Source organism: Lycorma delicatula, chromosome 1 (genome assembly GCF_047948215.1).
Source record: "Lycorma delicatula isolate Av1 chromosome 1, ASM4794821v1, whole genome shotgun sequence".
In the NCBI taxonomy this organism is placed as follows: domain Eukaryota; kingdom Metazoa; phylum Arthropoda; class Insecta; order Hemiptera; family Fulgoridae; genus Lycorma; species Lycorma delicatula.
This window is the reverse complement of record NC_134455.1, coordinates 236290843-236309459: the sequence shown is the minus strand read 5'-3', so window position 1 is coordinate 236309459 and position 18617 is coordinate 236290843. Positions and strand designations below refer to the sequence as shown.

The following is an 18617-nucleotide window of genomic DNA, read 5'->3' as shown; positions in this document are numbered from 1 at the left end:
CTACTAAGTGGCTTGTTGATGTAAATACATAAGGAATTAATCATATTATGTTTCTGATTATGATAAATGTAAAGATTGATATTACTATGATTAAAATTTCTTTTTGGTGAATTATTAAGTTAAATTCATTTATTAGTTTTTTTCTATTATTTTTATTATTATATTTATTCAAAATTTTTTAGTTCAGTATCATTTTGGTAAAATTATTGTTGTTATTATTATGATTATTCAGTTTCTTTGTAAAAGTTTAGTTGTTGGGTCAAATGTTGAGAATAGTCTGGTTATCATTTTCAGTTAATATATATTTTTATTTTTTTTTATTTTTGTTTTTTTTTATTTGGGTTTAGATTAGTTATAAAGAATAATTTTGTTATGTTTATTATGATTGTGGCCGTTGTTATTATTAATATAATGTTTCATATAATAGGAGATATTTGTGGAATCAAGATGCACATTAAATGTTTATTTGACAGTTAAATGGTTTTTTTAAACTGGCTTCTTTCATTAAGAGTATTCGATGTTTACTATATTTTGGTTTAAGAGACCATTACTTTCTTTCAGTCACTTAATGTTTATTAATTTTATGTTTTTATTCATTTAATGAATGATTTTATGTTAATTCTTTCTATAGTAATTGGTATGAATCTGTGATTTATTCCACAAATTTCTGAACATTGTCCGAAAAATACTCCTGGTTTTTTAGTTATTAGGCTGATTTAATTAAGTCGCCCTGGGATTGCGTCTATTTTTACTCCTATTGATGGAATTGTTCAAGAGTGGATTACGTCAGAAGATGAAACGATTATTCGGATTTGTGTTGAGAATGGAATGGTTATTCGGTTATCTACTTCAATTAGTCGGAATGACGATAAATCATTTTGTGGTTTTATATATGACTCAAATTCTATTTTTTTTTGAGTCTGAATATTCATAAGATCAGTATCATTGATGCCCAATTGTTTTAATAGTAATTGATGGTTTAATTACTTCTTCTATTAGGTATAAAGTTTTAATTGATGGGATAGCGATAAAAATCAAAATGATTGCTGGTATTATTGTTCAAATTGTTTCTATTATTTGATTTTCTGTTAATATATTATTTGATAATTTATTTTTGTTGTTGTTGTTATTATAATTGTTACTGTTACTGTAATGGATAATAAGATTATTATAGTGTGATCGTGGAAATCTAATAGTTGTTCTATAATTGGTCTGGCTCTATTTATTATGTTAAATTTTATTCATGATGATATTTCTAAGGAAATTACTTTTTAATTTATAAATGAATTTTAAGTTCATGGCAATTTTCTGCCACTCTTAGAATGGCTTAGATACTAATGGTAATTGATTAAATGAGTGTTCAGGGGGTGGTGTGATTGAAAATCATTTAATTGAGGATGATTTGTTGTTTCAAAGATTGTAATTCGTTTGAATGCTATGGCGTCTCATATGGGGTGATTTTTTTGTTGTTATTCCTTGTATTGTGGCCATTCATCTGAAGATTTTAATTCCTGTTGGTACTGCAATAATTATAGTTGCAGAGGTGAGGTATGCTCGTGTATCAATATCTATACCTACAGTAAATATGTGATGTGCTCATACAATGAATCCTAAAATACCAAATGTTATTATTTTTCCTCTTTCGTTAGTAATAATGTGGGAGATTAATCCAAATCCTGGTAGGATTAAAATATATACTTCTGGATGTCCAAAGAATCAGAATAAGTGTTGATATAAGATTGGGTCTCCTCCTCCTGTGGGATCGAAGAATGAGGTGTTAAAGTTTCGGTCTGTTAACAGTATCGTGATTGCTCCAGCTAATACTGGTAATGATACTAGTAGTAGAACTGCTGTAATTAGGACTGATCAACAGAAAAGGGGTATTTTTTCTATAGTTATTCCTTTTGGTCGTATATTTATTGTTGTTGAAATGAAATTAATTGCTCCTATGATTGATCTTAGTCCTGCGATGTGAAGAGAAAAGATGGTTAAATCTACTGAAGGTCCTGAATGTGCGATTTGAGCTGAGAGGGGAGGATATACAGTTCATCCAGTTCCTGATCCTGATCCTACAATTGATCTTGCAATTGGAAGTGTGATAGATGGTGGTAATAATCAAAATCTTATGTTATTTATTCGTGGAAATGCCATGTCTGGGGCACTGATTATTATAGGTACTAGTCAGTTTCCAAATCCACCAATTATGATTGGTATTACCATAAAGAAAATTATAATGAATGCGTGTGATGTTACAATGGTGTTATAAATTTGGTCATTTTTAATTATTGATCCTGGTTGTATCAATTCTGATCGGATGATTATTCTTCTTATTGTTCCTAGTAATCTAGCTCAGAGCCCAAAAATAAAGTAGAGAGTTCCGATATCTTTGTGATTTGTTGAAAATATTCATTTATTCATTAAGAATGGGATGGCTGATTTAGGTGATAGATTGTAAATTTATTTAAGGTTTTAAACCTCTCATTATTTGTCTTGTATTCAATTATGATTCTATATTGCAAATATAGAGGTGCATGTACTTGCTAAGGCTTATTTATAATAATAATTTTAACTTTGAAGGTTAATAGTTTTTTTAACTAAATCCTTCTTTTAGTTTAATTTAAAAATTATTATTATTGGAATTCCTATTAAATTTAAGATGATTGGGATAATTGATTCTTTTTTTATTATTTTTTTTTATTTTTAATTTGTTTGATTTGGTTATTGTAGAAATTATGTTTAAGTATATATATATATATATATATATATGTTGACATAATTGATGAAATTAGTATGATTAATGGAATTGTTGGTGCTATTCAGATTGTTGATTTTATAACTATTAATTTTATTAAAAATCCTGTAGTTGGGGGTATTCCTCTTATTGATAATTATTTGATTATGAGAGATGTTTTTGTTAAATTTGTTTGAGTATTAATTTGGTTTAAAAAATTAATATTATTTTTTTTAAGTGTGTTTATTATGGTTAAGTTGATTATTGTGTACATTATTAATAGGGGAGTAAATTGGTGTTTTGAAATTATTAATGAAAAGATTATTACTGGTGAATTTGAAATTGATGAATATGCTATTAATTTTTTTAGTGATGTTTGTTTTATTCCTGAGATTGGTGCTATGATTATTGATATTATCATCAATTTAATTCTGGTTATTTGGGTTGCAATAATTGTAGGAATGATTTTTTGTATAGTTATCATTATTATACATATATCTCATCTTATTATTTGTATAATTCTTGGTACTCATAGGTGGAATGGGATTATACCTATTTTTATTAAAATTCTCATTATTATTAAAATTCTTTCATTAATGGGGCAGTTAATAATAGCATTAATAATTATTGAGGTTATTATAATTGATGATGATATTCTTTGAATAATTAAATATTTTATAGATTGTTCATTTATTTTATTTCTTTTTTTTAAAAGGGGTAGAAAAGAAATTAAATTGATTTCTATAGATATTCATGAGAATATTATTCTGTTGGAGGATATTGTTATAATTTTTACAGTTATTGTTGTGATGAATATTGTTTTTGATAAATTTATTTTAATTAAAAAGAGAATTTATTCATCGATGGGGTATGAACCCATAAGCTTAATTTAGCTTATCTTTTTGTAAAAGGATGTGTGAAGCATTAAGAATTTTGATTTCTTTAGTTCTAGTTTAATTCTGGATTTTACAATTTAGCATGAGTGAAATTTCACTTAATTTACTTCATCAAAGTAATCCTTTAATCAGGCATCTTGCTTGATTATAAAAATCGATTGTTTTTCCCCTTTTTTTTATGTATCATTTTTTTTACGGTACATTGTTTTGTTTATTTGGTTTTTTTCAATTTTTTTTCAATTTTTTGCAATTTAAAATTTTTGAGTTTAATTTTTCAACAAAAATTTTTTCGTTATAATAAGATATTTATATTATATCATTCAATTGATTAATTATTATGTTACAAAAAAGAAAAAAGAATTATATTATAATATATATATTATATATAGTAATATATTTATTTAAATATAACTATTTCTCCCTTTAATATTTAATCTTATTAAATATAATATTTTAATTTATAAGTGTTATATAAATTAAAAAATTTATTATATAATAGATAACCTCTTATATTTAAATAAAGATTTTAATCTAATATAGATTTTTAATTTAATGTAAAATAGTTTTTGTAAAGATAATCATCTAAAATAAATTATTTAATTAAATGTTTAAATATTGTAATTTTACGAAAGTATTTGGATTACGAAAAATTATTTTTTGTCAAATACACTTTTAAAGATAATTGATACAACGACATTTGGCAACACTGGTCAAATGTTAACCGAGTCACAACTTAAATAATACGCATTGATTCAGTGTGTCAGTACGTGTTCGTGCAGGTTAGTAGTTGTTTTAGGTAGCGTGTACTTTTTATTAGTCTTATATTTTTATGTCGTTGACGTGCTTATTTACGGATGTTCTGCTATTTCATGTGACTGTATATGCTTGTTTAATAGATTGGTTAAGAATATGTTTTCCGTGTCTTATCTTACTACTATGTTCGTAGGGGTAATTTTACCGTATAAAAATGTTAACCGTATGTTAATTAATTTTCCTCTTAGCTTGCCTGATTCCACCCATACTTTCATTTCCTTTGTATTTTCGTGATAATATTCAAGGGATTAACTTAAAACCCGCAAGCCCTTTTTAAAATTATTTTTATCCAAACGGAATGAGAGATTAATTATATTTTATTTAAGAAACTTGATTTGAAAATTACTCGTTTTTTAATGGTTTAACCAGATCGATAGGTTATTGTGTAAGCAAGTACAGCATTTGTAAAATTCTCTAAGAACTTGTCTGGCTTAGATAAAAATATTAACCTCAGAATTGTTACCTGTATTAGCTGTTACTTATTTTCTGTTGCTTATGGTAGCCTCCAATTTTAAGTTGTCATTGCAAGAACTGCACTCCAATATTTTGAGTAGTGTTGTTTATTCAAGATGAATTATTACCAAATTCATCTTGATAATAAGAATTTTAATATAAAAAACTTTAAAGCAAAAGCAAATAGTAAAGAAACTAACAAAAATTATGAAAATGTTACCTTTAACCTAATAGTGTGAGTGATCTTGGGTTAAAAGTATACTCAAACAAAAGGAAAACAGTGAAAGTGTAAAAAAATATACTTCTTTTCAAGAAGATGCCTGCAGCCAATCTGGAGTTACTCAGTTGTTTTTAGGTGGCACCACTGAAAGGAGAAAATAAATTAAAATTATTATCTAACTTTATGTAATAAATATATATATAAATTATTAAATTTATTATACAGTGCACCTTCAATTTACACATGTGTTACTTCCTGGGAAATTTCCACGTATAATGAAATTGTGTAAATAGAGACTCACATTTAATGCAGAAATACAGATTAGGTTCTTATTAAGTTATAAAGTAAATGATATATGTAAATTGTTGTACTCAATAAATACTATATTTTATTTTACTATTTATTACAGTAAATACATACATTGTACTGTATATCATTAAACTATTTTAATGATATTACAGTACAATGTATGTATTTAAAAAGAAAAAAGAATGTTCTATTTATTTATTTCTCCTTTCATTGATGCCATCTAACAACTTCTTGAAAAGTACTGTATAACCTGTAAACACAGACAAAATGTAACGTCAAAAATTGATTGTTTTCACAATTAGAAAAAAGTAACAGAATATGAGCAGTAATTAGAGTATTTATTGTATTAGGAGAAATTGATAAATCTGACTATGTAATAAGTGCTCAAACCTTAGGTTTGGGTTTTTGGCCTCTGGACAGGAAAATCTTCCCACAGAAATGTTCAAAGGAAGACACCCTCATCAATTCTGCAATTGCAAAAGATGCAGTAATTTAACAGAAGTTAAATTAAACTGTTCTCATGTTATGCAAATGCTAATAGTTAGAATATTTGTAATAAAATTAAATAATTTTTCAGGTGTTATAAGGTCAAATGCCTGCCTCCTGATTTCATTCTTATATTTGCTTACGTGTAACTTACGTAGAAGATATATATATATATATATATATATATATATATATATATATTAAATTATTCTTTAAAAGACAAGCAAACATAATTTTATATTAAAAAGTGAAATCAGGAGGAAATCAGTTAACAGTATAACTTAGAGGTTTGATGTGATAAAGTGGCAGTGATTATTAAAATTATAATTTAGTCTCTTCTAATATCTTGGAGATTGGAGATAAAAAGTTTATTTTTATCTTTTCTTTCATTTAAATTTTAATCTTCTTACTTTCTCTTTGTGATGGCTGCTTTTATTAAAAAACTTCATGTAGACATTGTCATTAATAATGCCATTTATTTCTCTTGGCAGTAATTGCGTAATTTTTTATTTTGTTTTTGTTGCTTTCTTCTCCAGAAATAAATAATAATGTTTTTCCTAAGTTTCTTATTGTCTTTATGTATAATTTTTTATACATTCTTTCTGTCTTGTGTGAATGCCAAGAATAGATTCCTATTTTACATGCTCTACCAATCTCCCTGTCTAGCATTATACTTTAGTACTACCTCTTCTCTTTCTGTATTCTGTTTTGCAGTAAAGTAAGTAGTCATTCTGCTTACTTCCTATTACATTTGTAATGATGATGTTTGTACCTCAGTGATCTGTAATTTGTATGGTTACGATTGGCATGTACATTTTTGTCTTGTATTCCACTTGGCCTAATTTTAATCTCTGCTAATGATGCACATCATTATCAATCACATTGATTGGTCAGTAGATTTTATAATAAATATTACCTTACTTTATTCAGCTGATATGTTAATTTTCATGATAATTTAAGTAACGGTACTGGGATGACTGCGGTTTTTCTAACTGCACATAGTAAAATACATAACACTGCATACCAATGCAGATTTCAATACTGCATAAGTGAAATGTACAGCCCATGAAAAAAGTAATGTACTATAAAATCTGACCATGGAATAAGTGAAACTACACAGTTGAAACAAACAAACAACTACGTAGAAGTTAATGTTCTACTACATATATACAGGAGCATTCAAATTAAGAGGTCCAATCATTTAGTTTAGTCTTTAAATAATAGTTTATTTGCAAACACTTATGTAATCATTTGCAAAAGTTGATGTTCATCCACTTTTACTCATTTGTCAACTTGTTTGACCATGTTTCTGGCTACTCTTGTGTGGCATTGGTAAAGTTTTTCTTCAATTACTAGAGGGTGTATGACCTATGAACAATTTCCTATAAGAAAAGAAAACTAGAATTAATATGATACTCAGTTGCTAGAGATTAATAATTTTTTTTTGGTATTTATTAGGCTATTAGAAAATTAGCTGTGTTATTGGACTACAGGGTTAGTCACATGTTATCAAGATTTATATTTGTTATAGAATGTAAATTTCAAGATGTGTTGTTTTTTTATTTTAACATATAATTTTGTTTTTTTTTGCAGTGCTATTCTCATTGCAGTTAGAACTGGTTAGAAGATTTATTTACAGGGTTTAAATTGTAAGTTGTCTATTAATGTACAGACTATACAGTCATATTACTTATTGTTTTTTTGTTATTATTTTAAAGGGGGTTTGTTAATAATTGGTGAATGAGTAACAAGGATTGGTTAATGTTCGTGTACAGTAGTTTTTCCAAAAATTGTGATAACTGGAAATGCTTTAAGTTTGTAATATACTGGTGTATTGTAAAATTTTGCTTTTACGTAAGATAAAATAGAATCCACTACTACGTTATTATAAAAATATTATTTGATTTTTTATTTTGTAAAGATTTTCCCTTTTTCATTTATATTTATTAAATCTTTGCCATCAAAAAACATAAACAAAAAAAAATTACTGCTTTGATGGCACTAAAATAAAAAAATAATATTAAACTTAAATTACTTACATAATTCATTTAAGAGTATTTTTGTATTATTCATGTAACAATTAAATTTCTTACTGCATCTCCATAATTAAATTTGATCTGCAGGAAGAAGACAATTTTCTTAAGAAAACAGCTGACAACAATTTACTGTTCATTTTCTTGTTATTGAGAATACTTCTTCTTCTGAAGAAACATTATGTAAAATTAAAAAAATTATAAAACACAATATTATACCAGAATCATTATGGTGCAGTGTAGAAGAAAGTAGTACAAAATTTTCAGAATTATATTACCCAAAAATGAAGAAGATTTAGAAAAGTAATGTAGTATAATTTTTTTATTTACTTTTTTTAGTGACTGTTTTCATATTTTCCAGTGTCACTATTAGTTTAAGTTGTATTTACCCATTAGCAGGTTGTTTTTTATGTGATTTATTGATGTTTATTATTTGTAAATGTACATTTCATTCTAAAATCAAGAAGTTTTATGTTTCAGTTTTTTTAGTTTACTATTTACCCTTTTTTAAGATTAAAAATGTTTGGTTAAGTTATTTGGATTACCAAGTTTTCAGAAGTTGCATTTTTTCCATTTAACAATTGTTTTGGTAAAGTTTTTAAGATACTTTATTCTTTTTATTTTGTAGCAATAGAGTTGCAGTAATATTTTTATAAGAGTGGAAGATTTGTTTATAAAATATAAAAGCACGTGCTCTGTGTAGTATCAGTAGTATTAGTAAATGTCTTAAAACCGCTACTAATATTTTTTAAATTTTACAGAATCAGTTTTTTTTTATAAAGTAAAACATTTTAAAATTGTTTTACCATCATTTTATGTGACTAATCTTTGTAAATTACTTCGTTGTTTACTTGTGCCTTGTCTTAATGGATGCCTTTGTGATGAAGTTCTTTTTTTAAAATTTGCCAAAGACTTTTTTCTTTATTTCTGTTTAAAACTTCATTTTTGACATTATAAGCTTACCTATTTTTCAAAATTATCCTGTGCATCATATTTTAAAATTTTTTGCTTCTAGTCATATTTTTGAAAACATTTGTTTTTGGGGTACTTACGTATTAATGCCACCGCAGCTACAGCTTTATTTAAAAACAAAGTAGTCAATTGGATTTCAGTGGAAAATGAACAGTTTCTTTAATAATTTTAATAAATGGTTATTTATATTTATTTATTTTATAAATATAATTTAACCAAACTTAACCTACGCTCACTTCGCTCGCTAACCTTGACAAATTAACACCGTAATTTTTTGAGTATTTATTTAATAAATTCAGTAATTATTGCAATTATTTATTATTTAAATCATTATTATTAATCATAACACTCCTGTTAATTAGTCAAGGTTAGCGAGCGAGGCGAGCGTAGGTTAAGTTTGGTTATATATTTATAAAATAAATAAATATATAACCATTTATTAAAATTAATAAAGAGACTGTTTTGAATCTATGTTAAACTCTATATTAGCCCATTTTCCACCGAAATCCGATTGACTACTTTGTTTTTAAATAAAGCTGTAGCTGTGGTGGCGTTAATAGGTAAGTACTGTTTTTGACTATGACGTTTTTGCATTACAGTCTTCCACATGTGTAGGGATAACTGTTATTAAAATTATATGTAGTGAATTTATTTATAATTTTTTTTGTTATATTTGGCCATGAATTTTAATGAAGTATGTGGCTTGTTTTAACTAGGCCATGCGACTGAATGTATGTTCTACGCTTGAAATACACATTAAATTTTCAATTAAACAAAAACAAAGTAAATTTCATAATTATTAAACGTGATTGACATATGTATTTTGTGGTTTACATAAAGTAAATAAATTTGAATAATTGATAAAAAAAAAATAATTATAATTTCTAAAACACTTTATGAAAAACGAAGAGTCTCCTTTTTAGTGTTTGGTTTTAATGGTTTTCTTACGTCATGTATTTATTTTAATTGATTTCCATTCATTTGTGTCTGTAGAATGAAGTAAGCTTTAAGTTGAGTCTTTGATAAGTCTTTGTTTCTGTCAATTTTTTTTAAGTTTGTTTTTTAATTCCATTGAGAGTATTCTGTTTAGTATTTGATTTATGCATACAATTGTTTTTTAAATCCATTGAGAGTATTCTGTTTAATATTTGATTTATGCATACAATTTATATATTTTTTTGATTTTGAATATTGTTTTCCATTAATTATATCTTTTTTCTGGTCTATACATAAGCAATACAAAATGGTAACTTTTAGCAGAAAAGGGTGCTAATCGTTAGTGCAGTGGAAAAGATTTTAAGATGAACCTGAGATTAAAGAGATTGCTAATATGCAATTATATTGAGGTGATTATATATTTAAAAAAAATTATTGATGGTAAATTAATTTTTAATTCTTCTTAATTCCTAGAATACATTTCATTTTTAAAATATTTATTTTTTAGTTGCAATCTGATATATCTTTTCTAGTGTATAAATTGATCACACTAAATAATTTGCATATTGTTAGTTCTTGAACTTCAGTAATTCAAAAGTTATTTTTAATTCAAATTTCTGTCAGTCTTATTAGCATCACATTAAGAAAGCTTAACTTCTTAACATTCTGATTTCATCTTCATAATAAGGATTGGCAATCGAGGCAGCTCTAGTTTTTGAAGTAGCTGTTCTGAACAGGTGACTTGATCTAAATCTAAATCATTCTCTTGATAAGATTTTTCTTCCTGCTCTTCTTCCTTGATATTTTCTGAGCAAGAGATTAAAATTACAGAAAAAAATATTTTACTATTTATTTAATATGCGAGACTTATTGGTTTTGCTGCATGTTGGTTTGACTAAGAATTGTTAAGTTTGTTTGTGTTTTATTGATCTTATATATATTATAGATTTTCTTTTCATTTCAGAGGTCTGCATTACATCTAAAAAATTGCATTTCACTTTAATGTTATTTACATTGAAAAACCATAATTTCATAACAAGTTTTCTAATAGTTTTCTTGCATTGTTTCTCACAATAGTTATATTTAACTGTGCAGTAAACAATTATGAACGATTTTAATTCTGTTAATCATTAGAAATCTTGCACTGTTTAACCAAACATATTTTTACTTTTTTAAACATTTGTTTCAAGATTATTGTTTTTGTGTTTGGTGTTTGCTTTTTTTGTTTGGTTGTATGTTGCACTAAAGCTAGAGGTGAAATGTTTATATAAGTTGTTTTGTCCCATAATTTCTCTTTCAGTTGTTTCAAAGAAAATCTAAATGGGTTTGGGTGCCAGTTCACAGGTATTGAGTGAAATGAGTGGGCCTACAGCTAACTATGTCAAAGAAGTTATTTCTAAAGATATGGTTGTGATCTTCTCAAAATCATACTGCCCTTACTGTCAATTGGCAAAAGAGGTAAGTGATATTACCATGTTACTTTATCATGTTAATTTGTTATTAAAACAAAAATGTATTATGAGGAGATGGAATTTTATACGCTTAAAATGCATATAATTTTGTTGTAATTTTGCTTCATTTTAGAACTCAAATTAAGTATTAAGGAATTTTCTTTTGTGTAGTTAAGAATATTAATAAACTTAAATCAAGTGAGGAAATATATGGTTTTCTAAGCAAGAGATTATTTTCTAAAATCAGTTCTAAATCCTGTTTGTAACATTTTACAATTTTTTATTGTACTCATCTTGGCACAATGTAACAATCACAGATATGGTGCTTGACTCTTATGTGGTAAAATCTTACTGTTACTGGGGATCAGAATGGGATTGTATTTTTTCTCTAAAATGCGTAATAGAATACTTTGTAACCTTGGATATACATTATCAGCCATTTGGAGAGCAGATGTTCTTGCAGCTGGGTAATATGTTCATTTATAGGGTAATTCTGGTCTGGCTTCTAATCTTTAATCTTCTGTTTGGCAGGGCCTATTAGTAACTATACCTACTGCCAGTATAGTTGTCAGTTGTCAGAATTGGCAAACAGCAAAGCAGAATCAGGAATTTTTCTATTCCCTTTTGTAGGTGAACAGTAATACTAGATTCAAATGCCTGTTTTTTGCTTTACTAAGATTTATTCAATTCTTTTATGGAATAAAAACTATGTAATTTTCAGATTAATGTACTTAAAGTAATTTTTGTTTGATTATTCTCTTAGCATGATTAAAATAATTTTTATATTGAGTTCATAAAAATATTTATTTAAAAAATGCACATACGTATAAGATAAATGATCCAAATAGATTGCAAAGTGTGGAATTCTGATGCTTAATAAAACCACCTTACACTTGGGTAAAAATTAATCTGTAAGAGTGAAATAAAATAGTGTATTAAATGGTGTGAAAGGTGACAGTTTTTATAAAATTCTGATTATTTTTTTTCAAACTTCATTTAACACCAAACTTTCTGGATCTGCATCTTACTGAAATATTTTTGGCATCTGAAGAATTAAGTTTTCTAAGAGACTGTGGAATTATTTAAAAACAATTTGTCAATTAATAAAAATTACTGAATTATAAATAAAGTCTAAACCAAAATCCTTTGTGGATTGAACAGTATGATAAGACTTAAAATTTTAGTTATATTTTTGGTAATTTTATCTAAATAGTTAGTAAATCTAGATAAAATGTTACAACTGCTAACATAGTAATAGAAACAGATATGGTAGTTGTGAAAGATGAGGCTAATCAAATGCGTGAAGTTGACCTGTAGCTAGTAAAAATAAGTTTTTTTTTTAATAAAGTCGTGTTTTTGTTGTGGTATGTAATAAGTAATTTTCATAGATATTATGGATGAATTTCATTAATAACAGTTTTCTTTCATTTTGTTAACTGTATTTCAGGAAATGAAAAAACTTACATACATGTTTGGTTATATCTCTTGAATTTTTACAGTAACTCTAATTTATCCCACTCTGACAGTTTTTCATGATTTAGTTTATACCCAGTCAGTTTTACTGAACAGTATGCATTTATGTACCAGGAGAATAAGTGAGATCCACTTTGAAATCTATTGCCAGTTTATTATTGAGATCAATATAAATTGGTACGTAGTATATTCATATCTGTAGTCAGCTGTTGGGTATGCTAGTTCAGTTTTACTATTATTATTAGATGCCGTGACAAACAATTTATTAGTCCTAAAATTATTTATTCTGTGAACTGTGAAGTTTGAGCCGTAATTTGGCCCATGGTGGCAGAAATACAATTCTTTTATAGAAATTCATGAGCAATTTATTAGATGTAGTTGCTAAGTGGGTACATTAATCTTGTATTACTTTCCCGTCGAATATAGCTAGAATAGGTATACTAAGGGGGAAAGTATGGTGATCATGTCAAAAATGGAGTATTTTTTTGCAAATCTTTACATTTTAGGATCCAACTATTTAATTTAGACTACAATCATATTATGTGTGTGCATGCTTTATTACATATATGTATGTATTTGTGCCACACTGCTTTTGGCCTTAAATCTCAGGATTGAACTAATCAATTTTCTTCAAACTTGGCTCAAATATTTCTATTTATTTGAGCATATTAATTTTTCATCAAAATTCATTTGGGGGTGGAGGGATATTGGAAAAAACCAATTTTGATTTTTTTAAGAGGCATTTTAGAGAAAATTTATTAAAGGAAATCCGTTATCTGTAATGTAATGTATAAAAATAAAAAAACAACCTCCCCACCTCTTAAAACTGAAATATATGTTTTTGTTCTTTTGCTCTTCACCCTTCAGTTTAATTTTTTTTTTTTTAATCTTCTGAAAGTTTAAATTTCATATATAAAACTAGACTCAAGCAATGTCTACAATTTTTTTCAATTATGGACTCGACCTAAATGCAGAATAGCTTTTGAAAATTTTCTTTTCTTTAATAGTCTTTATTGAAAGGGGTGTTATTAACTTTACTTTTGCAAATTTCTTAAGTTTGCTTAAGTTTAAGCAAATTTAAAACAAACTTTTTAGCTTGAGCTTAAAAACATGAATATTATTAGAAAAGTGTTTTTTTTTTTTTTGTTAGGGATCACTTCTTTATAAATAGATTTTCGCTAAATTTTCCCCATAGAGTAAGGAAGCCTCTAAAATCAACATTTTTTTTTATTGGAAATTTGGCGCTTAAATCTGATTTTGGTAATTGTCATAATTAATAAAAAAAATCCCTCCGATACTTGGGCTACCAAATTTTAAAATTATGGAAAAATTCTTTTCAGTTTTTTTGATATCAGTAATTATAATATAAATTAATTTTTCTGAATGTTAGGATTATTAAAAGAGTTTTTATTTTTAATAGGCAAAAATTGTGCAAGATTTCATAATAACTTTGACTATTTATTTTACAATTTTGTAGAATTTCTTTTACAACTATTTTATTTTAATATATATATTTTTTTAAATTTGTAGAATTTTTTATTTTACAACTTTTTTTAAATGTATGATCTTTCAGTACTACTTTTTACAGATTTGTAAAATAAAATATGACCTTTGACTGGCATGGCTGTCAAGCCAGTCAAAGGTCATGCAATATTTGCCAGCCTTTTTTTAAATACAACACAATTACAAATTATATACCATTTTTATTACAATAAGTGTTGTTTGTTTTGGAAGAATGAAAAAATCCTGTGTAATGTTTTGATTTGATTTTGAATTTCATGCACACTGATGATATGTAATAGTTTGTAAACCTTGGGTTCAGATGTCATTTCGATTATTTTGTTTATGCCTTCTTTGACATCTGAACCTGAGGTATGTTTTCAGTAAAATTTCCAAGGTGAAAGAGCATATTTATTGAAAAATAAATACTAGAAAGGTACATTAAATAACAATAATGATTTTGGTGTTCGAATGTTTTGGGATGTACATTAAATATAACAGACTCTTGCTGACGACATCATGGGGAATCCTATCTCTTATATGACAGCTGTAAATCATTCATTAAATGAAATAATAATTAGTTTTTTATATATATTGGTTTAGATAGATATTACAATAGCATTGATCTTTGATCTCTACTTAATGTAAATTACAGTTTTTCTATGCATGTCCAGAATCATATTAATTGATGTATATTACAAACAAATAAAAGATAACTGTTTGTATGGTATTTTTGCCGATTTTAAGCTAATTATCAGTACAAATATGGGTTTTTTTATCATTACAAAATTTAAGTGAAAATGGTGGGAAACAATTTAAAGCATGGTATTGTAATAAAGAATCAAAAAATGAATTTAATTTTATAATAAAAAAGCCTCGGACTTCAATCTACATTTTGCATATATTAAAGATTAAAAAAAACAACTGGCTGGGTTTCGAACCAGTTGACTACGGGATGCGGCTGCCTGTCGCCTTAATCTGTTTAATTACACCAGATTCATGACATATCAATTGTTTTACTTAAGTTGCATGTTACTTTTACGTATAGTGAATGTTAACCGCAATACCATATGATCATTACAATTGTTCACCAATTAGATGTGTTTTCATGTCGGTTTTAAGTACTTGGACCAAGTAAGCAAAAAAAGAGTGCCTGTTTAACAAAATGTTTTAAAAAAGTCATTGCGGAAAAAATAAAACTTTTTATTTCAGCTAGATTTTATTTTATTTTTTCAATCACAATGCAATTATGTGTTGATGTTATAAATCTACATTTAATACATTATCTAAACATGTAAAATTTAATAAGGAACATCAATACCCTTATATATGAATATAAAGATCTTTAGATTGATTAATTTCATTCAAATCTGAAGATCACTTAAGATCACTTTTGTGTAAGATCACTTAAATATTTATATAAAAAAATTTTATTTTTATTCTAATACATTATTGGTTACAGTGGATCAATGTTTCAGTGTTAATGATGCTTTAATGTATGTCAGTTTAGGCCCCGCAGATTTGCGAGAGCAAAATATTTCATATAAAGTAAATTTTTCAACACATCTTTTACAATAAACAGCAATCTTTTCAACATTTACTCTCATTCAAGTATATTATTGATACAAAAATCTAAATTTTTAAGGTTAGATGAATCAAGCCAAAACTGGAATCCTAGCCTTGGCTTTTTATAATGTTAAAGGTGGCTGTAAAAGGTGGCTGGTTATCAAAAAACTAAATTTTTTTAGTTTTTTTAATAACTAAAATAATTACCGGAATGTATGTATATAAGAAATTATTACTTGATATTGCTTCATGGTTATCAAAAGAGTTTTTGATAAATGTTAATGAATGCAATTTTGTGATAATGTTATAAATCTACATTTCATTCATTACCTAAATATGTACAATTTAATTTGGAACATCAATACTCCCATATATATGAATATAAAGGATCTTTAGATTGATTAATTTCATTCAAATCTGATTGTGTAAGATCATTAAATATATATATAAAAAATTATTTTTATTCAAATAGATTATTGGCTACAGTGGATCGATGTTAAAATGTTTAAGTACAGTCTAATTAATATCAATTAGAATCTGTAAACAGTAAACTATCCGGTATTGATAATGTTATAACATTTTTAACATCTTCACAAAATTTATTTGTTTTTTCAGTACAAGTTATTTGTAATTGTCTTTTAACTAACATAATTTGTTTTTTAGTGTTTATTATTTGCACTTTTCTGTGTTTTTTAGAGATTATATTTCTATATTTATGTTTATCTCTCTCTGTTTGTATTTATTAAATTTTTTAAAAATGTACCGTTATATTAGATCTTTTGTTTTTATGTAATTATATGATACGGTATTACTTGAATAAAAACTATTAAATTGCACATCTAAAAATGATATATGTTTTACTGTAATACTGTCATACGGAAGACGTAAATTTTTGTGATATCTATGATATACTTGAAGAAGATTACATTTTAAGAATATTCATGTAAAGGAATTTGACTTCATGTTAATAAATTGAAAACAATAATATTATTATCATTTTGATTTTTATTTCCGACCAATTAAAAATTACTATTTTGTTTTATATGAAAAGGGAATTGATATTTTGATGAATAAACATCAATTGTATCTATATTGATTGCTGTATTTGCAAATAATGAAATATCATTGGAGTTTGTACTGTCATTCAATATATTGCTTGTATGCTTTTTATATTTTATATTACAATATGTATGTAAAATTTCATCTAGTAGCGGTTCATAATCTTTATCTTTTAACAGATTAATTAGAGATAAAAATATATTTTGTTGATATATTTCAGAAAAAGCAATTTTAGAAATTTGCTTACAAATTCCAGTAAATAAATGCTTTGTTTCAACAGGCACACAGTTTTCCATTTAGTGATTAATATACAACATTACGCTTTCAAGATCTAAACATAATAAAACGTTTAATTATAAAGATGTCATAATTCGTAACTGTTTTTTACATACACTTGTGGTTTTGTTATATAGACATGCTTTATATAAATCTTCTGTGAGAGGTATTATCTGGTTAGAACTGTAAATTTCTTTCTTCAAATGCGGAGATTGTTTGCAATCTAATACATAAAGAATATTTATTATAAAAAAAATTTATTATTGGTTTTAAATTTTTATACAATTCAACTACTATTTCATACGTATAATCATTTTGATTTATGTTAAACATAAACGAATTTCATTTTAAAAGAGGATTTCTTTTGTTTTAAATTTTCTTTTTGATATACCAATTCATAAGCAATATATTTGACGCTGCATTTTTATATTGCGAATTATGTATAGTTAATTTGGACAATTTTGCCATATGTTCAATATATTTTTTATTTAAAGTTTTATTTTGAGATCATTTTAATGTATGCAAAGCACAGGATGTATTAATACATCCTGTGCTTTGTTCGTAAGCATATTTTGGAAAATCAACAAAATTATTCAATTTTAAGTACATTAGACTTATTTTATAAATATCTATATTAAAAGTTAACAATGTAAAACTAATACACTATGTTTTATGAATTACTTTTAATTTTTTCATTTTGTTTTTGCGAATCATTTCTGTAACAATAGATTTAATCTCCGTTTTCTATGTGTGTCGTGATGGTAGCTTTACATCTTCTGGTAGCAAGACATCTTCTGTAACAATGTAATAAAGAAACAAAGGAATTAATTGAATTTTTTATAATAAAAGCTGATGCATACAAAATATTTTGTATAAAATATTTTTTTTTACAATAAACAGCAATCTGTATTGTCAGCATTGTTTCTGAATTTAGGTAGCTGGAATTCTTGGGACAAAAATATTTCATATAAAGCAATCTTTTCATTACATTTTTTACAATAAACAGCAATTTCAGGGTAATGATTTTTTAATGTATCGCTCATTTCATCAGCTGGAATTCTAGCCAATAAATTAACTTAATATTTTCTTAACATTTTTACAATAAACATCAATCTTTAATGACTATATCACCATGCTTCAATCTTTTATCTAATTTTGTACCTGGACCGCAATAATTGTAACCCAGGAAGTGTGCCTCAAATGGTAATAAATCTACAGCTTTATTCACTACAGATCCGATAATACCTACATTTTTACAAATAAACAACAATCTTAAACGACAGCATTATCAGTGTAAAAATGTAAATGAAAGAATAAGTTCATGAAATATGTTTTCTTTAATGGCAACCTGAGTAGTTCAAAAAATTTTAAAGATTTCATTAAAAATATTCATTTCTACTGTTCTTGACATTGAACAATTATCTTTTTTTATGCCATAATCCT

At 25.9% G+C, this 18617-nt stretch overlaps 1 protein-coding gene and 2 pseudogenes across 5 annotated transcripts in view; 1 reads left to right on the top strand and 2 right to left on the bottom strand.

Annotated features, from left to right (window-relative positions):
* Positions 1–499: 499 nt before the first annotated feature.
* Positions 500–1600, bottom strand: LOC142317787 (cytochrome c oxidase subunit 2-like; annotated as a pseudogene).
* A 92-nt stretch (positions 1601–1692) lies between these two features.
* LOC142317786 (cytochrome c oxidase subunit 1-like) lies at positions 1693–8334 on the bottom strand (annotated as a pseudogene).
* Positions 4330–18617, top strand: part of LOC142329728 (uncharacterized) — a 31340-nt gene continuing 17052 nt past the window's right edge. Inside the window, exons 1-3 of one of the 5 annotated variants that reach the window (XM_075374464.1) lie at positions 4330–4406; positions 7502–7557; positions 11150–11307. In XM_075374464.1, the coding sequence (XP_075230579.1) occupies positions 11170–11307 (138 nt within the window). In that variant the 5' untranslated portion in view covers positions 4330–4406; positions 7502–7557; positions 11150–11169. The other 4 variants (XM_075374481.1, XM_075374472.1, XM_075374496.1 and 1 more) reach the window with 4 other exon arrangements.